At 40.6% G+C, this 15,128-nt stretch overlaps 1 protein-coding gene across 1 annotated transcript in view; it reads left to right on the top strand.

Annotated features, from left to right (window-relative positions):
• HAPLN1 (hyaluronan and proteoglycan link protein 1) overlaps positions 1 to 15,128 on the top strand; it is a 65,534-nt gene that overhangs the window by 40,558 nt on the left and 9,848 nt on the right. The window contains exons 3-4 of the mRNA XM_031061911.1: positions 2,160 to 2,534; positions 12,709 to 13,011. Of these exons, the coding sequence (XP_030917771.1) occupies positions 2,160 to 2,534; positions 12,709 to 13,011 (678 nt within the window). The remainder of the gene's footprint in view (positions 1 to 2,159; positions 2,535 to 12,708; positions 13,012 to 15,128) is intronic.

The following is a 15,128-nucleotide window of genomic DNA, read 5'->3' on the forward strand; positions in this document are numbered from 1 at the left end:
CTGAACATGCACAGGGGGTTGCAAAGTCTCTTTTCACAGCCTGTGAGTGCAGAGGGAGGTTGGTGGTGCTTTCCCAGCAAGCTGGTGATTTTTGGGGGGGTTTTGGTCACTATCTCAGAGGTCAAGGACAAAAAACCCAACAGGAGTGCTGAGCTTGCTCAGCCAGTTTTGCAAACTTCGCCTGAGGAATGAGGCAAGAGGTACTGAAATGAGGCAAAACTCTCACTTTTGGGTACGTCTGCTGACTAGTACATGAAATCTGCATTTCCCAGGGTTTTCCCAAGGCAGCACAGCCTGTGAAATCCCCAGAGATTCAGGGCTGGAAGAGAGCACCTGCCCCAGCCGACTGTCCTAAGCAAAATTATTTCACAGGGCAACATCTGCTGCTAGAGGGAAGAAAAGCTGGGGTGAGGAGGAGAGGAGACAGGCAGTCACATACAGGTTTGCATGAAAAGTGAGATCAAAATATAAAAGACAAAGTTTTAAGGAGGTCAAAAAAAAAAAAAAAGAAAAACCACATTGGGATGATGAAGAGGGTGGATAGCAGAGGAGCAGATTTCACGTTTGAAGAGTAACTGGACTTCCTTACTCTGGTCAGAAGAGGAATTTACATGCAAAAGTTAGAAAAAAATACAAATACAAATGCCTAAAATAGCTACTTTAGTATTTTGCTGACACTTTTCATGTCAGTATAAATAATGCTGTTTGATGCATTAATGGTTTTTCTGCTTTGTGAGTGGGATTCTCTGCATCCCAGACTGTGAGGAGCTTTGTGTGCTGCTGCCTGAATAAGCCGAATCCCTCCAGAAAAATTGAATTATGAAAATGAAAAATAAAGCATTGATATACAACTCTTGAACAAGAAAAATATGGGAATGTGTTTTGGAGCCTTTTATGGCATTCATTCATCAGCAATAGAACTCTGTAAATCTATTTATACAACTCCCTCTTCATGAGTATAGGATGGTCTCTGCCTGTGTGAGGGGCACTGAGATGCTTTGTGCACAAATAATTAAATAATAAATAAGAATATGTAATACATATTACAATTTTCAATGTTTTATTATCATAATTAAATAATAATGACAAATACTTATTTACAACTGGTTTATAAACCTTGTTACTGAATAGGTCCAAAATGATTGCAGGGTGGTGATCCTGCAGATGCAGCTGGTGAAGGCTGACCTAGAACAGAGGCTGGACAGAGCTAAAGACTAAAGCAGGGATTTATCTAAAGGATCTCCTCCATGGATGCACCTTGGGCAGCACAAGAGCCCAGCCAGGGCTGCACCCAAGATGAACCAAAATGGCCCCAAAATGCACGAGTGCTCACAGGGTCTCTCACTTTGATCAGTTCTGCTCTATTTGCATATTGGAGTTCATTATCCAATTATGGCTTTAGCCCATGAAGTCCCACCATTGTTTTTCTCTCTTCAATTTACTGTAGTTAATAATTTTTGGGCCAGGAGCTTGTAACTGTTGTCTTTGGTCAAGCTGGAAAAGGAATTGTTTTCCATTTCCAAGGAAAAGGAAAAAACAAGTCCAAGGAATTGTTTTCCTTTTCCTCCCTACCCTGGGAGGAGAACTTGCTAACACTAAACATGAAGCTCTGAGCTACACACTAAAGCAGCACAGAATCTGAAAAATATAAAAACTAAAACTTGAGATACCAACAGCATTGACCACACCCATTGTGTAAAAGGAAGACTGCAAACCAATTCTTGGAGAGAGGGTTGTCACAGACATATTTAATGAAAAATCCTTTTGCCAGGATCTTTTCTCCTGAGAAGCTGAGAAGCTTCAGCTTCTCCATGTTTTGCTGCTTTGGAATGTGGAGAATTGTTTACCCACCATGTGAATTGCTTTTAGTTGATGACCAACGACAGCCACGTGTTGTCAAGGCTGTGAACAGTCACAAGATTTTATTATCATCCTTTTCTTTCCTTTTGCTAGCTTTCTGATGTCTCTTTTCTTTTAGTATGGTCTTAGCATATAATTTTCTTTTAATATAATATCTATCATAAAATAATAAATCAGCCTTCTGAAACACGGAGTCAAGATTCTCATCTCTTCCCTCATCCCGGCACCCCTGCAAACACCACCACAGTGGGTGTTGGTTTTTTTGGTTTTTTTTACCTTTTCCTCCTTAAATCCCACAGAAAACGGGCCCCGTCTCCTGGTGGTAGCAGAGCAAGCCAAGATCTTCTCCCACCGTGGTGGCAACGTGACACTGCCATGCAAATTCTACCACGAGCACTCCTCTGCCGCCACCAGCTCAGGAACACACAGAATCCGCGTCAAGTGGACCAAACTCACCTACGATTACCTCAAGGAGGTGGATGTGTTCGTGGCCATGGGGCACCACAGGAAGAGCTACGGGGGCTACCAGGGCAGGGTGTCCCTGCGAGAGAGCAGCGAGAATGATGCCTCGCTCGTCATCACCAACATCAGGCTGGAGGACTATGGCAGGTACAAGTGCGAGGTGATCGAGGGGCTGGAGGATGACACGGCAGTGGTGACCCTCAATTTGGAAGGTAAGTGACGCCCTGGGACATGCCTTGAGTGGGATTGATGTGGTGTGAGGGAATTGCTGGGGTTTTTTTTCCCTTCTGCTGATGTTGCATCATCAAATACTGCGTTATCACTGATGTTGCGTTATCGGCGATGTTGTGTTACCACTGATTTTTTCTTATCTCTGATTTTGTCTTATCTCTGATTTTGTGTTATCACTGAGTGTGTCACCACTGATTTTGCGTGTTATCAGTGATAACAGCAAGCTGAGGAAGCAGGATTCATTGTGCTCTGGGGAATCCTGGCCTGACAACAATCATAAATTGGAACATCGTCATGGCTACTGTAACTTACGCTGGCCTATGGCGTGTCCAAATTCCAGCCAGACCTGGTGCAAGAGGAACCAAGAAAGGATGAGCAAATACAGTGTTGAGAGTTCCATGTGGTTTTGATTTTCTCCTGTCATTTTGCAGAAGCAGCTGCATCTTTTTACCTAGGTGAAATTGTATAAAATTCCCCCCCCAATGGTAATTTTACAAAACTTTGGGGTATTTTAGATTATCAGGCAAATGCAAATCTTCTTGTAAGGATAAAAAAAGTTACAGTAGTTATCCAGAGACAGTGGGTTTGCATTTTTCCAGCCTTATAATTAGATAAATTAGATCTTTATATTGTCTGCCAGGACAACTCCTACATGTAGGGTCCAGTCATTTTCTTCAGCATTATTCTTGAAAACAGTAGAGTGAAAAAGTAATGAAACAGGTTTAAAGAGGACAAAATTTCAGCTTTCCTTAATTCTTATGCAATTCAGATACATTTTATCAGTTTCAATACATGTAAAAGAGTGTTTGAACCTTTCTCTTTTTTTCCCAAAGCACTGCATTGAACACAGAGATAAACAAAAATTTCATGAGGACATATCACACATACACTTACACTCACCAGCAAGTGTATGCCAGAGGGATCCTGAGAGAGGGAGAGGAAAAAGAAAAAAAGAGAGAGAAAAAAAAGAGAGAAAAAAAGACCATTCCTGCAAATATTTCTAGCAGGCGAGGAAAAGAGAAAAAGGGAAAAGTAGAGAAAGGGAGAAAGGAGGAAAGAGAAGGAGAAGGAGAAAAGGAAAAGAGAAAAGGAAAAGCAGAAAATAAAATGGAAAAGGAGGAAAGGAGGAAAGAAAGAAAGAAGGAAAGCAAGCAAGAAAGAAAGAAAGAAAGGAAAAGGGGTAAAGAAAAAGGGAAGGAAAAGGAAAAAGGAAAAAGGATACAGCTGCCCTGCACAATAAGAATGTCTCAGGGGTTCTTGGAAGCAAGAAAACATAAAGGGCTTATTTTACTTCTTGACATCTATTCTTTGATTCCTGGCTGGAGGCCACAGAAACTTCCCTTTTGGATTGCAGGAAAACCCTGCCCAGTTTCCATGCCAGTGGGGTAGTGCATTTAGGTTGTTCCACCCCACATAATTCATCTTTAACAAGAATGAACCCTGTTCTTTCCAAACTTATGAGATAAAGAGAACTGGGCATTTACATGTTTCGCTTAAGTTCTCTAAAGCAGTTATGAATGAAGACAGAAATCAGCTGGAGGATAAAAATCTTTATTTTTCTCTGCTGGCCACAAACTCTCATGTGTTCAGCCTCCCCTCCACTGGGGCAGGCTCTGCAGGGGCTGCTCAGCCCCTGAAGGGAGAAAATTCCTCTTGGCAGGCTCAGAGTTACCTGAGTGAATCAGCTCTCCCCACCTGCCCCAGCTCTTGCGTCCTCTGCAGCAAAAGTTCGTTATTTTTCTGCTGTGAAAAGCAAGGGAATTGTGCTGTGAGTGCTTCCTGCTGTGCCTGGGAAGGGGAGATGCTGAGGGATGTGGAAGCAGAGCAAGTTTGCCTGAAGCTTGTTACAAATTGTTGTGCACATGCAGAAGTCCATCCCTGAAATTCATTATTTAAATGAATTATTAAAGCTGCAGTGAGAAAGCAGTGAGGAATCATTTCTTTGCTCTATGCAATAACACAAGGGAGATTTATTTTTAAAAAGGAAATTTTCTACCTCTTTTACTGTCACTGTTTTGTAATACAGCACCAGCCTTGGATACAAAGTCAGGGTCCCTCCTCCAAAATAAGGAAATTCATAAGTAGAGGAGGAATCATATTTCCTCAGCCAAGTGTGTTCCAACCTGTTCTCAAATGAAATTTTATATATTTTAACCAGTGTCTGGCTAACATAAGTAACAATGTATTTTTCAGTGATTTTTGTCACACATGGGACAGGTGTAATATTAATTTCTGATATTGTGGTGTTTCTTAAACTGGAAAGAACATTTTCTTTGCAAAACCTCATGGTAAAATGTAACATTTCAAGTAAGATAAGAATGGTGAGAGCTCAGTGCCAGCCCTACTTGTGTTGCCTAAACCCAGTAATTCTGGGTCTATGGCACACTGAAATTTCCTAATAAAAAGATAAGTATTAAAATATAATAATATTACAGTGGAGATATATAACTGATAGAATATATTCCTCTGTTTGCATGGCCCTGTGCTTATTTTTCCAACAGCCTTGCAGCTTTATGTAGTTCTGGCATTAATATCCATTTCGTGTATTTGTGCAAAGCAGAAGAGACCAGGGAAGGGGAAAAAACCCACAATATTTGTGACAAAAATTAAAATATATCAGCCCATCCCAACATTCTACAGTCTGGTACAAATAATCAGGTTAATCTCGCAGTGGGAGTGATTTGCATCAGCAGCCTGATGTCCTGAGTTGGTGGCCTCAAGGATGTTAATTGGCAGCAGGAAAAAGCCATTTACACCCAGGGATGCCCAAGAGCAGTGCAAAGCAGCTGATGGCTCCCTGTGCAAAACCCATGGGCCTGTATCAATACCAAAATTCTTGACCTCCACGGACCTTTTTTCTTCTCCCACTGTGATAGCATTTTATTTTTTCCAGCCTTAAAGGCCTCCTGGGGGTGTTATTAAATAAACCATTCATAATAACTGGGCACTTTTAGCTTTGGAAAAAGACTCTGAAGATAGAGTCAGTCTGAATTTGTTACATACCTTACATTTTTGTGATATGCTTTCTTCATTTTTATTAATTGGGAACCACAGCATTTTTTCCCCTAGATCAGAGAGATTGTTCTGAGCACCAGCTAAAGCTCAGACCTGGAACCCACTGCAGTTTTCCACAACCACCAGCTTTAGGATCTGTTCATGTCCTAAATCATGTCCTGATTTTCAGCCTGAAGTAGCAGGACTGGCCTGAGGGCTGGTCAGGGTTGGTCTGGGCTCAGCAAGAAGTGTCAAGTACTTAGAAAAGCAGAATATTCTTTATGGAGAACCAACCTCATCACCAAAGCCATCTCTCTCTGAAATGGCCTTACTCTCCTCCTGCCATAAAATATGGATCATGAGTTTTACACTCTTTGTTCAGTGCCCTGAAAGTCAAAAGCCTGATATATTAAAAGGTCTCTGACAGCAGCCAGATATTGTTGTCTGAGTCGTGAGCAAAAAAAAGGAATCCTCAGCTCACATTAAATTTTATTTACGGCAGCTTTTTACAGTCCTACACTAAATTTTCTTTATGTTTGCGCTTTGCTAGTTTATTTCCTCATGAATACCTGGCACTGTGATGAATCTCACTGCTCCAGGTCTGTGGGTTTTGCCTCCCAGGCTGCAGCCCTCAGGTGCTGCTCAGGCACAGGAGAGCCAGGGCAGGGGTGGCAGAGAAAGTGGGGCAATGCTAAACAGCCAGTGACAGGATTTTACCAAATTAAATTATTGTTTAATAATTAAATATTTTAAATAATTAACATCCAACGCTACTGGGAATTTGAAGATCTGGGTAAAATCATTAAAAGCCTCTGTAGAAAGCAGCTTCTAGATAGAACCTAACTCTTTGTGTGGCCCTCCAAGAACCAAAAACCACCAGTATTCATGTTCTTGCTTTGAGGTTTGTTGGCCTTTAGGTCCAAGAAAAAAAAAAAAAACCAAAAAAAAAAAACCAGGCATCTCTTTCAAAACTAGACTCTTTAGTTCAAAATGGCTCAAGCAGATCCATAAGCTTCATGTAAACAAATTTTTTCAAACTGTCAAAACAATCATTTTTAATCTGTTCATTTGGTCTTCAGCTGGATGTAAGCAATGGGGAATTCAGAGTTGAAACCAACAGGAAATCAACTCCATGCTCTCAAGAGCAGGAGAAATCAGATTTAGCCTAATAACATCATATTTGTTTTTTCTGTGTGTTGCTGTTCCATCCATATACACACCAAAAAAACCACATATTTCTAATATCCTCTGTGTGATATCTGTTCTACTCTCTGAAAAGCTGATTTTATAGGACACACTTTTTGTGGGTGCCTGGAACAAAAACCAAAGAGGGGCTGTCAAGAGTGAGCCATGGCAGACCAATGTAATTCCTTCTGTGACAGGGCCTTGCAGACAGAGCTGTGGTTGCACATGCTCCAAGAAATGGTCCTTGAATGATGCAGATAAAACAAAAAGTTTAAAAAATTATCTGAAAAATGATGACACAAAAGGAAACTGTCAAAAAAATTTAGGAGTAATTCAGCTGAGAAGAGCAAGGCAACGGTCCCCAAATTTTTGATAAAGGCTGTAGAAATACAAGGGAATAATCTACCCTGGGCCAGATCAGTGTATTTTATATGTTTTTATTGATTAGAAGCCAGCAACCCCACTGACAGTTATGGGATGCTGGAGGGACAATATTTCAGGGTTGAGTTTCATTTTTAGGGAGATTGATGCCTGAGATTGACAGCCAGTGGCTGGATGATCAGACACCTGAAAGTTCTGACAGGCAGGAAAATGGAGGTGGAGACTCTGTGAAAATGAGGGGCTCACCAGTTTTTATGGAATTTTAGGAATCCAGCAAGGAAAATTTTGCCACTGAGTGTATGAACTTGCCACCATCAAACTGTGCCCTACAACACAGTAAAATAGCAAAACCTACTGTTGCCCTATGTTTGCATTGGCTGTGAGAAAACTTACTTTTCAGTTTAGGCTAAAACTTAAGAAAACCTACTTGTTTACTGGCTGTGAAAAAAACGTTGGTTTTTTTTCCCCCATATGGATCAACAGAAATTTGTGTTATTCTGTTTCCATGTGTCAATACTCTTGAAACTGCTAATTGTGCGTGGTGCTGGCTTAATTAACACCCATAAATCATTACAGGGGTTGAACTTTCTGAGGTTATTTCCTCACCTTGTTGCCCTGGGTAAGTGCTCCAGCTCCTTGCCATGACAGTGTGTGTGAAGTGAATTCACTTGCACTGAATTTTAGGGGTTCATGTGAGGGTACATATAAGACTGAAATACAAATAAGACAAACACACTCCCAAAAAAACACAGCAAGTGGAGAAGAGTTGTACATTTGCTCACTTGAATGAGAAATCCATAGAAATACTGGTGTTGCTGTGAGGAGGATATATAATACATCCATTTTTGGTAGAAATCCCAATTTCCATTAGAGGATTCATTTTCCAAGCAGCAGTTGCTTGGTCACAGGTGCATGCATCCCCTCATTTCTCACTGACAGATTCATTCTCTGCTGAGCTGATGTGTCTCAGGCTCTTGCTGTCTCTTTTGGGAGCAAGGAGGTCCTTCCCTGGGGGCAGAACCTTTTCCAGAGAACCGTGGATTTGGGAGAGCAGCCACACCACGATTCCTTATAATGGAAATTAACATCCCCACTCAGCCTCCACATGGGTAGGGATTGGAATCACCAAGGTCAAGCTAAGGCTCTGCCTTCCCACAAGGTAATCAGATTTTAACCTTCTGAGGCTGGAAGTTTTTTGCCTCCCTGCCTTTCTTTAAGCTGAATTTGTTAAGGTTTGGGAGCGGGTGTTTTGTCTAGTGGCAGAGCATGGGGCTGGAGTCAGAAATTGAGGCTCAGCCTGTGCTTTGGGAACAGCAAGGAGCCTCAGGACAGCTTTTGTGCATTCAGGAACAGATGGGATGGATTATACTTTGATGGGTTTGTAAGGTCCAGGACTGAGGAAGACGCCCTGCCATTAAATAAAGATCAGCACTGCTAAAGTGTAAAAGGAAGGCGAGATGAATATCGAGCTCTCACTATGAATTTCAGCAAGGTTTGATAAGGAAGTGAAGGAAAAAAAATTAACAAAATTGCAAGGAAATTCAAAGCTGCACAAAGCAAATACCCAGTACATTTTTCTCAGCAAAATCAGCCCTGGCCACCCCAGCTGCAGGGTGAAATTAATGCTAATCAGTTGCAGGCTTGTACTGCAGATGAACTCCAGCAAAAAATCAGCTTCTATGCAGTCTGCTCCAATATAGCCCAAAGTTAATATTACAGTTTAGTGCATATTTATATTATAAAAACATTATATCCCAAACTGTCAAACTCAGATTTGTAACACATTTACATGCACAGTTTAGCCCCTTTTGAAAAGTGATTTTGGAAACCTTAAGGAATCAAATCTGTTTAAATAGTTATCAACTAGTTGCTGCTCAGTTTTAGAAGTATGTAAGTTTATATCTTGATCTTTCCTACTTGTAGGGTGTTTTTCTAATGTATATGCAAATCAAACACATGTACTGGAAAAGGAGTCTGTTGTCTGGGGAAATGTAGTTCTGAAAAAAAAAAAGTATTAGATTTCTAATAAAGTAAAAAGGCTTGGGTTCCTGTTGAATTTGCTAAATTTTTATTATACCCAGTGATATTTCAATCCATTAGCACTGACGAGGAATGGATATTTTTTAACAAAGATGTGATGAAGGAAAAACAGAAATCCAGAAAAATAGGAAATATCTTCAATGTCTTGTTTATGAAGTCGAATTTAACACACATTGTGTTACATTACATTCATACACTGCAGTTCAGAACATCACATAACAGAAAAGCCCTTTAACAAAGGATTTACAAAAGGAAAGAACTGAAGCAGACTCTCCAGCTAATTGATGAAGCAGAGCAAAATAGTGTTTATTATTACCCTGCCAAGTTTACATTTGCATGCTTTATTTTCTTGGACCAAGTCACTGAGGTTTAGTAATAGCAAAGATTTTGTTAAACAAAAATAACACTTGGACGACAGAAGGGTCAGGGAGAGGAGAGGAAGCAAGGGGACTTTAGGAAACTGGTGGAATAGATACAGAAATGGGTTAGAATGTTCTGAAAGAAGATTGGCTTCATCACAAGGTGTCTGCCTTGCTTGACCACTGGATAATTTCTCCATCCTTTTCTGCACTGCCCTGAGGACAAAGAAATTGTTGTAGGCAAGAGGATCCAACAGCAGTAAAAGAGTAAAAAGGATGGTGGATATTTATACCAGTGCAAAGTTTTTGGCTCATGTGTTATCTTGTCTCCAGTCCCCCCGAGTCCTACAGCACTTAGTTCTACAGAGATGTCTGAGGATAAACATTCTGAGCTGGATCTTCTCTAATACCACTTTATTTCAGCTTATTATGAGACTGGGCTAAAGCCAACTGTAAAATTTAGGTCTGGGTTAAGTTTCCAAGCCCTGCCAAAGATTAGGGTGGTCTGATCCAAACTTTTGTTTCAAGTCTCTCTTTTCTTGTTTTATCAAACCCACGTGGGGAGGTGGTTCTTCAGTGCTTTCTGCTTTCATGCTCCAAGGAAATACATTTAACTTCTGATATTTTCCATAAAACAAGTAGAAAAAAAAAAATTCAAAAAAAAAGTGTCAGGTAAGGGCAGTGACTGTGATTTGATGTCACTTTTGAAACCATCCTGGAGGTGTCCCCACGTGTCCCAGCCCCTCTTGGATGTCCTCTATTCTGAGGTCCCCCTGCTGTACTTGTCTGGGCAGGGATGAGCACCAGACAGGGCTTGGGGACAAGGCTGTGTCCTTTAAAACCTCAGGATGCTAAAATTGAGCCTCCTCCCAGATTAGCCATGAAACGCTGTTGTAAAGGCAGACATTATTCCTGGAATAATGTGAAATTTAAAAACTTTTTAAAAAAAAAAGCCGCCCAAAAAAACCCACAAAAAGTGCAAACAAAAAGCAACTGTCTTGAACCTCTCAGGAAATCTTGGCAAGAGCTCATGCAAAGAACACGATGCTCTTTTATGTAGATCAAAACATTTCATATTAATGTCTGTGAGTCAAAAGAAATAATTCATAGAAATTCAACGATTCATTCAACAATTTCTTCTTTCTAAATAGCTGCCAGGAACTCCCCTACTCCCATTCAAAAAACCCACCAAACCAACCAAGCAACAAACAAACACACACACACACACACACAAAAAAAAAAAAAAAACCCAAAAAAAAACCAACAAACAAACAAACAAACAAAAAAAAACCAACAAAAACCCAACTCAAAACAAAAAACCAAACCCAAACCAAAGCAAAACAAAGGAACAAAAGAAACAATCACCCAAACAAATACAATTAAAATAAGCAAAGAAAACCAGCCCCAAACAAACAAACAAATTCAAAAGGTAAAGCTATGCTCAGGTTTAATTGACTCTCTTTAAAATGAGAAATTGACCTTACAATGGATCAATGGAAAATTTCCATGAAAAACATGTAGTTGCATAACTCCAGCTAGCTCTGCTCCTCCTTAAGCGCTGTGAGAGGAGGGCACTGAGCCCAGCTTGGTGACAGCAAGGTGCAGGTGGGACCAGCATGCAGACCTGGCAGGATTCCCATTGGGAAGGGGATGAGGCCATGGGGAGATGATCCATATAGGTAAGGCAGCACAGAATCACAGAATTAATCACAGAATGAGCCAGGTTGGGAAAGACCTTTAAGATCCTCTAGTCCAACCCATGACCCAACACCTCCTCATCAACTAAACCCTGGCACCCAGTGCCACATGCAGTCTTTTTTAAGCCAATCCAGGGATGGTGACTCCACCACGTCCCTGGGCAGCCCATTCCGGTGCCCAATCCCTCTTTGAGTGAAGAATTTCTTTCTAACATCTGACCCAAACTGTCCTTGGCACAGCTGAAGAGGTAAGGCAGCAGCCCTAACCTCTTTGTGGTATTTGCTGGGTCCCCAGGATGAAGGAGGAATTGATGAATTTGACTCCACGTTCTTAGAAGGCTAATTTATTATTATATTATCAGAAGGCTACAAAGAATGATCATGAAAACTCATGACTGCTTCCAGAGTCCCAACACAGCTGGATGGTGATTGGTCATTAAGTAAAAACAATTCACATGAAACCAATCAAACAATCACCTGTTGGATAAACAATCTCCAGCCACATTCCAAAGCAGCAAAACACAGGAGAAGCAAATGAGATAATTATTGTTTTCATTTTTTCCCCCCTGAGGCTTCTCAGCTTCCCAGGAGAAGAATCCTGGGCAAAGAAATTTTTCAGAAAATATGACGGTGACACCTCTTCCCAAAACCAGAGCTGCTGCACGGCTGATGGGGCATTTTTCCCCCCCAAAAAAAATCAACACTGCCACACATCATGGATCCAACCTTTACCTCCCCTTTACTCCTTCTCCTGCTGGCTGCCAAAGTTGTTCCCCTTCTCCCTGCCATCTTGATTTATTAAAAATATGGATATTGATCTAGTACCAATATCCCACTGTGATGGACAAAGACTCTCTAACAGTTTAAAGTTAGAAAGTGTATCTTTATTGCAAGGCTGGGCAGCATGCAGGATACCTCCCAAATACACATTGTGATTTACAGGTGATTACAGAGTCCTTTTAGCTATACCAGTATTGAAGACCCAAAATACAAATGCATATTCATCACTTTGGTACATCCCATTCCTCGCTTCAATGAGTTAAAAAGCCATTAAGCATGCGTAGTTTGTTCCTTGAAATGGGTCGGTGGTCCTTTTAATGGGGAGGGGTCTCAAAATGAGGAAGTAAATGAAGTCTTCCTCATTCTGACATATTTTCAATGCAAATATGACAAATGAACCCTTGGTAGAACTCCCATTCCCGTCTTCAATTGGTTTCAGAACAGAGGAGGCCACAATTGTCTTTTGTTCCCAAAAGCTATTGATCAGTTTCTATATTCTTCATTATAAACCCAGCTAACCAAACATTGTGTTGACAAGCAATCAATTATCTGTTGACTACTAACTCTTAACTTCATCGAGGCCTACTCATTTATTTTGATTAACTCCAATAAAGCTTATCCCTAACTAAAACCTCAGCTCCTAAAAAATCCCTAAATTCTTTAAAGTTTATGCCACAGTCTCAGTGCCTGGTAACTCTCTCTCTCTCCCCCTGTCCCAGGTGTGGTGTTCCCCTACTCCCCGCGGCTGGGGCGGTACAACCTGAACTTCCACGAGGCGCAGCGGGCGTGCGCGGAGCAGGACTCGGTGATGGCCTCCTTTGACCAGCTCTACGACGCCTGGAGGTCGGGGCTGGACTGGTGCAACGCCGGCTGGCTCAGTGATGGCTCCGTGCAGTACCCCATCACCAAGCCCAGGGAGCCCTGTGGGGGCAGGAACACCGTGCCCGGGGTCAGGAATTACGGGTTCTGGGACAAGGACAAGAGCCACTACGACGTCTTCTGCTTCACGTCCAGCTTCAACGGTGAGAGCGTTTCCTTGGCCCTTCCCTCGTAAAATGGCTGTGCTTAGGCAAGGTGCTCCAGGGGCAGAAAGGGATGTTTGGTTTGTCAAAGCTTGTGTTAAACCTGGAAGATGCTAGGATTAATCAAGGTAATAAAATCATTGTGGAATTTTCAAGGGTACACGCGCGGAGTAAAGTCATGTTTGCCACATGGCCACATAGTTTTTACAACTCAGGACTTGTGCTGGCAGGATTTTCTAATGTCTCCCCTTTCACCCCTTGAAAATTTATACATATCCTTTATACATACCCCATTAAAATTTCTACACACCCCTCTTTTAATGCTGGTGTGTAACCAGTTTAATTCAGTTCAGCCTTCAAACCTGCAGTTTGTTAATTAAGGTTTCCCGTTGAAGTCAATAATTCTGCTCCTATTGCTAAAATCTGTCAGCAAAACAAAATTTTGATCACCACTGCACCTATTCTGCAGGGTCCAGCAGCTCCTGCTCATGTACCAGGTCTAATAAGACTAATAGTTCCTTATCAGCAGACCTATTTCTAGATTTATTCATAATTTAGATTTCTAATCTTAGTACACTGCCAAGCCACCGATGATTTTTGCTCTGAGGTTGGACCTCTGTAAACCTTACTTTAGCAACGGCAAGCTTTTGTTTGCTATTAGTTGATTTTTTTTTTCAGGTATGACATAAAATTAAATGACCCAATCTCAGCGTGCTATCATATCAGGGTTTACCTAGTGTCAGGAAAAGATTTAGAGAGCATTGCTGGGAATGTCCAATCCTCTACAGCATCCTACTTGTGCATAATTCCTACACAATTCTGCACAGGTTTGGCTTGCAGCCCACTCAGACCATGGAGCATGGCCTTTTTATATTTATGCACAGATTGCTTAGCCACAGTGAAGCAGTTTTGTCCTACAGCAGAGCAAAAAATAAACATAAGCCTTGGTTTCAGATATGCTCCAGTGCTAAGTCTGCACCACCCTCCACAGAAAACGACCCATCCAAAAAAAAAAGAAAAAAGAACCGAAACAAACAAAAAAAGTAAACTCCCAAAACAAAAATTAAAAAAAAAGAAAAAAAACCCACCAGAAAACAAAAAAATACACACAAGAATAAAACTTCCACAAAAAAAAAATACAACAGGAATATTAAACAATCAATCAGAAATAATTAAAATGTGATAGCTGCACTTTTTTCTAACGCTTGCAGAGTAAAACCTTGTGACTACTGCTCAGTGATCACCGACCTTTTACACACCAGGTGCTGAGCAGCATCTTTTAAGGAACAAAAAGCATAATTTCTGGGGAAAAGAAAGGATAATAAGTACTGACTTAGAGAAATATTAGAAAAAGAGAGAGAGAAAGAGAAAGTGTAGATAGATAGATAAAGAGATAGATAGATTTATATAGATGCTATATAGATATATAGATACATAGATATATAAATATATAGGTATATAGATATAGATATTATAGATAAGGTATAGATGCTATAGATAAGATATAGATATAGATATAGATATAGATATAGATATAGATATAGATATAGATATAGATATAGATATAGATATAGATATAGATATAGATAATATAGATATAGATATAGATATAGATATAGATAGATATAGATATAGATATAGATTAGATCTAGATATATAGATTAGATATAGATAGATATTCCCCACAATTCAGTGTCAAATGTCACTCATGACATCAGCTGAAAATCCAGATTTCTGCTTCTCTCAGCTTCCACTCCCTTAATTCACCAGATTGCATTTTCCTCACATGTCCCTGCTGTGTTCTCCACTGCTGCTTGTCCCAGGCTCACCTCCATAACCACAATTAACCCAGACACTCTGCCAGCTCCCTGTTTTCAGCACAGCATTTTGCATAAAGTGTGTTTAATGGCATATGTTGGCTATCTCACTGCAGAGGGAAAAGGTTAAAATTACCCATTTTGCCACCAGGCTGGGATTGGCATTTGCCAAAAATAGTGGCTGCAGGCAGGAAAAAAAAGAAAAACCAAAAACCAAACCAAACAAAAAAAAAAACCAAAAAAAAAACAAAACAAAACAAACAAACAAAAAAAAAAAAAAAAAAAAAAAAAAAAACCCCC

The sequence above is a fragment of the Geospiza fortis genome, unplaced genomic scaffold (assembly GCF_000277835.1).
Source record: "Geospiza fortis unplaced genomic scaffold, GeoFor_1.0 scaffold43, whole genome shotgun sequence".
In the NCBI taxonomy this organism is placed as follows: Eukaryota; Metazoa; Chordata; class Aves; order Passeriformes; family Thraupidae; genus Geospiza; species Geospiza fortis.